Source organism: Bison bison, unplaced genomic scaffold, assembly GCF_000754665.1.
Source record: "Bison bison bison isolate TAMUID 2011002044 unplaced genomic scaffold, Bison_UMD1.0 scf7180017864349, whole genome shotgun sequence".
In the NCBI taxonomy this organism is placed as follows: domain Eukaryota; kingdom Metazoa; phylum Chordata; class Mammalia; order Artiodactyla; family Bovidae; genus Bison; species Bison bison.
The window spans coordinates 4,216,289-4,227,174 of record NW_011494921.1 but is presented as its reverse complement, the minus strand read 5'-3'; the positions used below and the strand labels follow the sequence as shown (position 1 = coordinate 4,227,174).

Genomic DNA, 10,886 nt, shown 5'->3' with positions numbered 1-10,886 from the left:
ATCAGGGAGCGATTGAAGCATAAGGTGACTTCTCAGTTTGCTCGTGTGTGATTCCCTTCCTGAGAAACACTAGTTCCAGAAAACCGTGAAACGGAGTCGTGCAGGAATACACACGACACACTTGTGCACACACCTCCCAGCCCCGCCAGCGCCCTCGTTTCCCGCTGGGGGGGTCACACAGGTCCACAGGAAGGGGCCACAGCTGCCCTCTGTTTTCAGGTAAGCCCCCTGGCGCTCACTTCCACCAGCAAAGTGCAGGCCTTTTTCAAGGTGAGGTGCCGTACTTTCTGCAGCACCTGCGTGTTTCTTAACCAGCTGTTAAGAAATGTTTCTACCGTGTGTCGATGCACGACACTCTTCATTGAGCGAGTCGCTGGCAGGTTTTGAGTGTCAGGCTCCTTACTGACTGTGGCTGGAGCCCTGTGGGCGTCCGCCTGACTCTGCCTAGCTCTGCGATCTAGAACCTGTGTCCCGTGTATGTTATCTCACAGCAGCACCAACCACTATGTCCAGAATCGATTCCCAAGTGAAAGGGTTCAGAGTTTTAGGAGTTAAATTCTGAGAGACTGCTGTTGTGATAGGCTGAAAATTATATAAGCAGTTTGGCTTTTCCGTTTTCATAAAAAGTGCTGTGATCGAGGTGAAGGGTGTGTGTCACTGTGATTTGGGAATGAGTCCAGTCCCCCCTCATCTCAGATCTCTGTCTGGATGTGTGATGGTCGTCAGGGGGGGCTCTTTGCATGCGGCTGTGAGTCCGAAGCCTTGGGGAGGAAGGGCGCTCAGAAGAGCTGGGAGAAGGGGAGCTCGGGCTGGGTGGGTGTGTGGGGCTGTGCCTTTTCTCCAGCTTTTCCGCTGTCCCCCAAACCCGAAAGAGGCCTTCAAGCCAAGTCATGGGAAGGGACCAGTTATCAGAATGTCCACCAAGTGCCATCCAGAAAGAAGGGCTTTTAGAGGCATTTTAAATCCCAGAGCTCAAACCTGAGCCCAAGGCCAGGGCATTCAGAGCAGAGGAATTAGTGATGACGCTTTCTTTCCTACAGGACGTGAAGATAAGAGTCAGCAATTGGACATGAGGGAGAAAATCTAGCAAGTTCACCCAAGTGGTGGTTCGATATTCTAAAGTCTTATCAAAATTTTCAGACGCTGCCACCTGTTTCTTTGAATAGTTCTATTTAAAGACAAAATAATTTACAATTCACAATTTGTTTTCTGATTTAAGTATACAGTTTCCACTTAAGGCCCTGGTTCTGTTAATATCAGCTTTATGCTGCTATAGCAGCCGGAAGGAGTAAAGGACCTTAAAAGTCTTGAAAATAGAATGATGATAGACATTTATACTTTTCTTAATGCTATTTTTTCCCCACTTTTGATCAAAAATTGCTTTTGGTGTCATAAAGTAACAGTAGGAACTATTAGAATATTGAAGATACAAATTATGAAAATAGGCAAAGCACCTTCAAACAAGTTAGTATTTAAAATTTAACAAAGAAAAAAGTCATTTGTTTTGTTAGGTGATCAAACCTGGCAGGTTTGATCTGGAAACTGGGGTTTAAACTTGTAATTTTCTTGTCACCAGGCATTTAGGAAACCTTGCCCCATTGTTTTTGGATTTTACAGTTCATTTCTGCAGGGTTTTTTTTTTTTTCCCCATGAAGATGTTGAAAAAGAATACCTCATACATTGTCAACTCTTTTTTGGAAAATAGTAATTATTGATTCAGCTGAGCTGTTCTTCATTTATTTTATCATCTACTGAGACTTTCTTTACTGATACTTCTCTATTACAATTTCAATTTTATGTTAATACAAATATGCCATAACAAGAAGTAGCATGTTAAAATCTCCACCATAATAGAGATCCAGTCTGCATGTGTCTGAGGCCTATGCACTGTTGAATGCCTAGAAAGAATCACTTCAGTTGGCTCCCTTCTTTATGATTATTTGCTGTGACTGTCTTGATTTTACTTTTTAGTTTATTTTTGGTTGTGCTGGGCTCTTAGGTGCTGCAAGGGCCTTTCTCTGGTTGCGGGGAGCAGGGCTCCCCTTCACTGTGGCGCTCAGGCTTCTCCCTGCAGTGGCCTCTCTGGTTGCAGAGCCGGCTCCAGAGCTCAGTGGTTGCTGCAGGGGGCTCAATCCGTGCAGCTCCCGCCTCTGGAGCCCAGGCTCAGTGCTTGTGGCTTCCGGGCTCTTGAGCGCAAGCTCAGTCTCTGCAGCTCCCGCCTCTGGAGCCCAGGCTCAGTCCTTGTGGCTCCCCGGCTCTCAATCGCAGGCTCAGTCCACGCGGCTCCCGGGCTCTCGAGCGCAGGCTCAGTCCTTGTGCTGCAGGGGCTTAGCTGCTCTGCGGTGCGTGGGATCTTGTGGATCAGGGGCCGGACCTGAGTCTCTTGCATTGGCAGGGTGATTCTTTGCCACTGAGCCACCAGGAAAGCCCCTGTCTTGATTTTGGAAAGATGTCTTGTGTTTTGACTCTCCCAGGTGATCTTAACATTGTCCATCTTACATGTACAAAAATTCGACAGAAATTAGATTTTTTTAAAAAACCTTTTTGAAACATACAATTATTCATGACCAACTGTTCCTGGTTTTATTCTAAAGGAAGCTTCTTCTTCCTTCTCTGGGTCCATGTGCTAGTCCAAGAGACTGCTGTTGCTGCTGCTGCTAAGTCGCTTCAGTCGTGTCCGACTCTGTGCAACCCCATAGACGGCAGCCCACCAGGATCTTTCGTCCCTGGGATTCTCCAGGCAAGAACACTGGAGAGGGTTGCCATTTCCTTCTCCAGTGCGTGACAGTGAAGTCACTCAGTCGTGTCCGACTCTTCACGACCCCATGGACTGCATGCAGCCCACCAGGTTCCTCCGCCCATGGGATTTTCCAGGCAAGAGTACTGGAGTGGGGTGCCATTGCCTTCTCCCCAAGAGACTGGGGATGGTCTATTTAATGTGATCAACATTTTTATGAAGTTGAAGGGGCAGGGTGTCTCAGGTGCTAGCTGGTTGCTGGCTTTGTTCCCTCTGTCTCTCTCTTTTCCCCCAGAGATCATTCTTGCGTTCTGGGAGGTATGATACATATGCATGTGACCCTGGATGTGCTTAGGAAAACAATACAAAGTATGTAAGTGGGTGTGGTCAGTCGTGTCCGACTCTTTGAGGCCCCGTGGACTGTAGCCTGCCAGGCTCCTCCATCCATGGAATTTTCCAGGCCTTGAATACCGGAGCAGGTTGCCATTTCCTTCTCCAGAGGATCTTTCCAACCCAGGGACTGAACCCATGTCTCTCTTGCCTCCTGCCCTGGCAGGAAGGTTCTTTACCCCTAGGCGCGCCTGGGGCACCATGGTACAACTTTCGTCTTTAACCTGGAGAAGGAACCTCCTCCTCGGCCTTGTCTGGGCCACGTCCATCATGTCCGTCACAGCGCTTTGCTGTTTTCTGGCTATGCCTCGAGTCTTGACAGATGTTGCTTCCGCACTCAGGCCCTCAGCAGCCAAAGTGTGGAGTCCTAAGCACTGCTACCACCAGGGAATTTGCTTTTAAATAATAAAAGATGCTTTTTAACAAATGAAACTTGGATGATAAAATAACCAGCTGCTTGTTATTATTATAACCTCACCAGCTTGTTAATAAAATAGCGCGTTGAGGCTCTGTCTGCATCCCAGGCACTGCGCTAGCCCCTCAGCGCCCCCCCGACCCCAGCACCCTCTCCGAGGACGTCACCGCTGTGTCCCCCCAACCGCTCGGAGGGCGGGAAATGCCCCATCACGTGGTTCACGAGCGGTGGGCAAAGGTGCCGGCCCACCTGGGCCTCCAGAGCCAGGCTCTCAGCTGCCTCGAATTCATTTCCTCACCAGCTGGAGTGAGGACGTGTTTGCCAGGTGATTAACGTAAAAATATTTTTTTAAAAACGGATCATTTCTTTATCAAATGGGTCGCAACTGCTTGCTTATCTCTTCTGATGGCCAAAGATAGTAACAGAGTTTCTCGTGAGAACTTAATTCCTGCTCCATCCTTAGTTTTAATGAGGGCTGAGCCAAATTTTGTTCCATTCACAAGGCCGACCATTCTTTCTTGATTTCATTTCCTTGGGATGTGACGTTAATTCCAGACTGCAGCGCATATCATGCCCAAAGAATTTGTTTTTAAAGATATTACTGATTTTATTTCAAAGGTTACACATGGGAATCTGTTGAATTAACATAATGATGTCTTAGCCGAAGTGGGAAAGTTTTCACTTTGATGTTGAGATCTCTCTTGATGGCTCTCTCTCGGTCGTTCAGTGTGCCCCCAGCCCCCAGGACACAAATGCACGCCCGCACACAGACTCATTCCACATACACCCTCAGGCACGCTCCCCAGAGTGGTATCACGCTTGTGCTCTTGAGATAATCAAATGATATCATTAAAAAATTTTTCTTGGAAAACTCTTTGCTTATATACAGAATAATGAGTTATTGGGGGGGAAAGCTAAAGGTGTTTAAAATTAGCCAGAGATTTTAAATGGCACATTGGAGAAGGAAACGGGTTCTTTCTGGATATAGTAAATGAAATAATGGCTTTATTTGGTAGCTACTAAAGAATTGTGTTTTTCTAGGTTATCTGCCTTCTAAAAATAACACCTCTCAGGCAAAGAAAATCGACGTCATGTCTTCATTTCAGCTATCTGGGTGTTTGTGTTGAATCAGAATCATGGTTTTTTTTTCTTTTTCCATCATAAGTGTTTTTTGAGGAAAAAAACATAGCCTTATAATAAAGTATGTCCTGTTCTCTAGAAGTGAGAGATTTAGTGTAGACGGGGTATTTATTTTCTGAGTTTAGCTTATATTTCTAAATGGCTATAACCAAATTCCCCCATGATAACCCCGGCCCTGGCAGCCCCTTCTGTTGCGTCTTTAAGAGAATCGTTCAGCTGACTCACTGTGCCGTGCAGCAGAACTTAACACAACATCGTAGAGCAACTATATTTCGATAAAAAATTTGAAAAAAATCTTTTAGTCTTGTTAATGTATCGCTAAGCGATAGTGGTACAGCCAGTAACGAAAGCGTCTTTAGCTCGACAAGCGTTTCTGCTTTGCTCTCTCCGGTGACTTTGTCCCTCTTTTCTCCTGATAAAGCAAATGAAGAAGCACCCGTGCCGCCAGTGCGACAAGTCCTTCAGCTCGTCCCACAGTCTCTGCCGCCACAACCGGATCAAGCACAAAGGCATCAGGAAAGTTTACACCTGCTCGTAAGTCCTGGCTGCTCACGGGGCGGCGCCGCGCGCGGGTCAGGCGGGAAGTGCCCGCTTCCCCGTTTCCCTGTCAGCCTCCCACTTCCCCGTCTTCCGCCCCCTGGTGTGTGGGTTTCTTTTCTTGAATCATGTTTTGTTCTGGCAGGCCGTTCTTGCCTGGTTTGTAGCACTCGGACAAGATGAAAATTAGAAAGAGCAGCTCCTTGCCCGGGCCTTGTATGTTCTCACCTGTTCCCTGTGTTTGTGTGTGTGTGTGCGGAGCAGCTTGTGGCCAGGGTCTTGGTTCCCTGAGCAGGGATTGAACCCGGGCTCCGTCAGTGAGAGCACAGAGCCCTAAGCCCTGGACCGCCCAGAAAGTCCCAGCTGTGCTCTCTGTTAAGCAGAGATTTGTGGTTTCATTACTGAGAGTTTTGGCACAGTGACTCGCAGGCAGGTAGGGACTCAGCTGAAGGAGATGCTCTGTGGTTCCCTACACACGGTTGAGTTGCCGGCATCAGCAGACCGGCCTGTGTGCCAAGACTGCGGTGACGGAGCCAGTGATTCTAGGAGGGAACGCTGCACTGAGAGAACGGGAAGGAAGTGGGTGTGGATGGCAGAGTCCTCCCTCCCTAAGGCTGGCTTCTGCCCCCGGGGAGTCCCTGGAAGGCGCCCGGGTCGCCCAGCTCATTTCCTTTGTTCTCCGATATGGGTGCTGGCTCCCAGTGCTGTCCTGTAGAGGGTCTCTAACGTGAAATCATCAGCTCGGGGAGCCACTCTTTCTTGTAAGATTTTCAGAAGCTTTTCTGAAGACAGCGAACTTGGTTCTACATAAGCCGTGAGGATCTTTCCATCTCCTTTCACTGCAGTGGTTATTCATGATATCTGCCTGAAGAGTGACCATAATTGCAATTGCCATGGTCGTGAATTTCTGTTTACTAGTTTGGGCCTGTTTCAGTTCAGTTCAGTCGCTCAGTTGTGTCTGACTCTTTGCGACCCCGTGAATCGCAGCACGCCAGGCCTCCCTATCCATCACCAACTCCCGGAGTTCACCCACACTCACGTCCATCAAGTCAGTGATGCCATCCAGCCATCTCATCCTCTGTCGTCCCCTTCTCCTTCTGCCTCCAATCCCTCCCAGCATCAGAGTCTTTTCCAATGAGTCAACTCTTCGCATGAGGTGGCCAAAGTACTGGAGTTTCAGCTTTAGCATCATTCCTTCCAAAGAAAACCCAAGGCTGATCTCCTTTAGGATGGACTGGTTGGATTTCCTTGCAGTCCAAGGGACTCTCAAGAGTCTTCTCCAACACCACAGTTCAAAAGCATCAATTCTTCGGCGCTCAGCTGTCTTCACAGTCCAACTGTCACATCCATATGTGACCACTGGAAAAACCATGGCCTTGAAGAAAATGATAAATTCATATCTTCCCAAAGAAAAGCTGTAATCGTAATTTATAGGGGGGAATTGTACAAGCTGAAATGAAAACTGAAATCATTGACCTATTTTGGGTATTTGTTCAGTTTTCTGCCTTTTAATCGACCGACTGAACACACGTATTTGCACGCTGTAGTCCTAACCATGCATATTACTGCATTTGTGCTTCGATGAGAAAGTTGTCGGGAGACAAGTCTTTCTTGTCTGTGTCACGCAGAGTGAGCGGGAATCTTGGTAGCACCAGCATGAAGAAGTCAGGCAGGGACTTGCTTCCTATTAAAGCGTCTTGTGACGTAAATTCTGAGGGAACACTCTGAGTCACTGGAAAGAAAACTTCTGAGATTTAGTGTTCTCCATGTTAAAATCACAGCCATCTAGAATTACAAATTAAGTCATACTTAACCAAACTCAGAAAATAAATGCCCTGTCTGAACCAAATTGGGCTGGTGCTGTAAGAACCCAAAAACTGATAGAAAAAAACCCTTTTTCTTCTGTTTTTTTTTTTTAAACACCAAAACCAATTTGTATTTGGGTATAACCGCTTAAGAGTGTTACGGCTGTTTGAGGTGAGCAGCAAAGGGACTCAGGACTCTATCCTCTCCCACACTCCCTCCCGTCCAGGCTGCCGTCCAACGCTGTGCAGAGTTCCCTGTGCTGGACAGGGCATCCTTGCTGGTTATCCACTTGAAACATAGCCGTGTTCACATGACCTTCCCCAGGCCCCAACTGTCCCTTTCCACCCTCCCCTTCCCCGCAACCGTAAGTTCATTTATGATAGAAAATTTTTAACAAAAGCTGCCGCACTTTTTTTTTTTTTTTTAACTTTACATAATTGTATTAGTTTTGCCAAATATCAAAATGAATCCACCACAGGTATACATGTGTTCCCCATCCTGAACCCTCCTCCCTCCTCCCTCCCCATACCATCCCTCTGGGTCGTCCCAGTGCACTAGCCCCAAGCATCCAGTATCGTGCATCGAACCTGGACTGGCAACTCGTTTCTTACATGATATTTTACATGTTTCAATGCCATTCTCCCAAATCTTCCCACCCTCTCCCTCTCCCACAGAGTCCATAAGACTGTTCTATACATCAGTGTCTCTTTTGCTGTCTCGTACACCGGGTTATTATTACCATCTTTCTAAATTCCATATATATGTGTTAGTATACTGTATTGGTGCTTTTCCTTCTGGCTTACTTCACTCTGTATAATAGGCTCCAGTTTCATCCACCTCATTAGAACTGATTCAAATGAATTCTTTTTAATGGCTGAGTAATACTCCATTGTGTATGTGTACCACAGCTTTCTTATCCATTCATCTGCTGATGGACATCTAGGTTGCTTCCATGTCCTGGCTATTATAAACAGTGCTGCGATGAACATTGGGGTACACGTGTCTCTTTCCCTTCTGGTTTCCTCAGTGTGTATGCCCAGCTGTGGGATTGCTGGATCATAAGGCAGTTCTATTTCCAGTTTTTTAAGGAATCTCCACACTGGCACTTTTTATTTTATTTTATTTTTTTAATTCACACTGGAAATGATGATTCATAGCAACACTGCTCTTGCACTTTGGACCACGTATCTGCAGGACCACCTTGGCCCCTCTGGGCCGACTGAGGGCTTAGGTAGTGAGCACGTTCCTCACTGAGCCCTTTTAGAGCAAGTAGGTTATTTCCTTGTCTTTCCCCCACAGGCACTGTCCAGACTCCAGGCGCACCTTCACGAAACGGTTGATGCTGGAGAAACACATACAGCTCATGCACGGCATTAAGGATCCTGACTTGAAAGAGATGACGGAAGCCACCAACGAGGAGGAAACAGAGACAAAAGAAGACACCAAGGTTAGACGCTGCAGGCGTTCTCCTTACAGTGATGTTGTGCTGACTTGCTTTCTCCTTTTTTTTGCATGAAAATTTTTCTACGGTTATACGATTTAAAAAATTCAGCCTGTGCACAAAGCTGTCAAGTAATAGGAACACTCTCTCTGCACTCAGCCTGAGTTTCGTCTTGCTCTTAAAGGTAACTTTGTGTGTGTGTGAGGTAACTTGATGGCACCAGTGATAAAGAACCCACCTGCCAATGCAGGAGACCCAGGAGATGCGGATTTGACCCCTGGGTCGGGAAGATCCCTTGGAGGAGGGCGTGGCAACCCACTCCAGCGTTCTTGCTTAGAGAATCCCGTGGACAGAGGAGCCTGTGGGCTACTGTCCATAGGGTCACAAAGAGTCGGACATGACCGAAGTGACTTCACACACAACTTTTATTAAATTTCTTCTATATCCTTCCAGATATAGCTTTAGGGATCAGTCTGAAAGTGAAAAGTGAAAAGTCAAAATCATTCAGTTGCGTCTGACTCTTTGTGACCCCACAGACTATATAGTTCATGGCATTCTCCAGGCCAGAATATTGGAGTGGGTAGCCTTTCCCTTCTCGAGGGGATCTTCGCAACCCAGGGACTGAACCCAGTCTCCCGCATTGCATGCGGATTCTTTACCAGCTGAGCCACCAGGGAAGCCCAAGAAAACTGGCGTGGGTAGCCTATCCCTTCTCCAGCAGATTTTCCCAACCCAGGAATCGAACCAGGGTCTCCTGCATTGCAGGCATATTCTTTACCAGTTGAGCTACCAGGGAAGTTAGGGATCAGTCTACTTACATATAAAAATTAAAGTTTTATGTTGACCCATGGAAGTTGTCTTAGCCAGAGAATTATTTTAATCTGGATTCCTTTGCATTGCTGATGTTGTGAGAGGTACCTGATCAAAATCGATTCCGTGTAGCTTCTGTTTGTAATGATGAAAGGTGTTAAGGTCAAGAATTCGTGCTCTTGTCAGTGGATGGTGAACTTGAAGCGGGCGACAGCACAGCTGTTAGCCTGCGTGTAAAGCACATGTGTGCCAAGTGCTATTGGAGTGCGGCAGTGGTTCAGCAGACATTTCAGAGACCCGTGCTGTCTTTGGCACTGTGCTGCGTCTGGAATGTTCCTGGGGAAAAAAGCCTGTGTGTGCTTTCAAGGAGTTAGTCATTGAAATCAAAATACAAGTCAGACTAGAGTTGCATTAAATTGTGATCCTTCCCCTCAAGTGATGGGGTGGGGGTGGAATTAAAGAATGCACATGCAGGGGGCAGCTTTAGGTCAAGGTGGAAAGGCCGGATGGCCGTGGAGAAGGTGTCCATTGGCTTGGGATTTTAGAGAGCTGGAGGGGAGGGATTTGAGGGGCCAGAGGAGGAGTCTGAGGAGGCTGAGTGGGCAGGAAAGGGCCCTCACTGGCTCCAGTGAGGCGCAGGTGGCCCACCATCTGACCCTCAGGAAGGGAGCAGGTCTGGACACTGCCAGGAGACGCTCAGCCCGCCTGCCCCCGCCTCTCCCTGGCCGCATCCCCGTCCTCCCCCATCCCCAGCTGCAGCTGCATTGCCTCCCTCCTGTCCCCCAGCTACCCCGGCCGGCTCCCAGCGGGACCCCTTTCCTGGTGTGACCTCCCAGCCCAGGCTATCCCTGTGACGCTCGGCAGGCTCCCTCATCGCTGTTTGTAGCTGCGTCCCTCGAGGGCAGGGGCCTGTTGGTTCTGCTGAGCCCCTGCAGGACGCGGGGTCAGCCTGGCGCGGAGCTCGCCTTGGCGGGGCAGAGGGAAAGGGTGACCCTTGGGCGGGGCGGGGCCCACAGGCCGTAAGGGGCCCACACCCCAGCTCCCGGAGCCCACAGCGGTTGTCAGTGTATCACCGGTTCTGTCTTCCTCTCCCAGGCTCCCAGTCCCAAGCGGAAGCTGGAGGAGCCCGTGTTAGAGTTCCGCCCTCCCCGAGGGGCCATCACGCAGCCCCTGAAGAAGCTGAAGATCAACGTGTTCAAGGTGCACAAGTGCGCCGTGTGCGGCTTCACCACGGAGAACCTGCTGCAGTTCCACGAGCACATCCCGCAGCACAAGTCGGACGGCTCCTCCCACCAGTGCCGCGAGTGCGGCCTGTGCTACACGTCGCACGTGTCGCTGTCGCGGCACCTCTTCATCGTCCACAAACTGAAGGAGCCGCAGCCGGCGGCCAAGCAGAACGGGGCGGGCGAGGAGAACCAGCCGGAGAACCAGCCGGGGCCCGAGGACGCGCCGGCCGACGGCCCCGTGTCGGACCGAACGTGCAAAGTGTGTGCAAAGACGTTCGAGACGGAAGCTGCCTTAAACGCTCACATGCGGACCCACGGCATGGCCTTCATCAAATCCAAAAGAGTGAGCTCGGCGGAGAAATAGCCGCCCCACCCTCCGCGCCC

The 10,886-nt window shown here is 48.9% G+C and overlaps 1 protein-coding gene across 1 annotated transcript in view; it reads left to right on the top strand.

Annotated features, from left to right (window-relative positions):
• Positions 1-10,880, top strand: part of ZNF532 (zinc finger protein 532) — a 112,338-nt gene extending 101,458 nt beyond the window's left edge. Inside the window, exons 9-11 of the mRNA XM_010854828.1 lie at positions 5,104-5,216; positions 8,325-8,472; positions 10,372-10,880. Of these exons, the coding sequence (XP_010853130.1) occupies positions 5,104-5,216; positions 8,325-8,472; positions 10,372-10,866 (756 nt within the window). The 3' untranslated portion in view covers positions 10,867-10,880. The remainder of the gene's footprint in view (positions 1-5,103; positions 5,217-8,324; positions 8,473-10,371) is intronic.
• Positions 10,881-10,886: the final 6 nt, after the last annotated feature.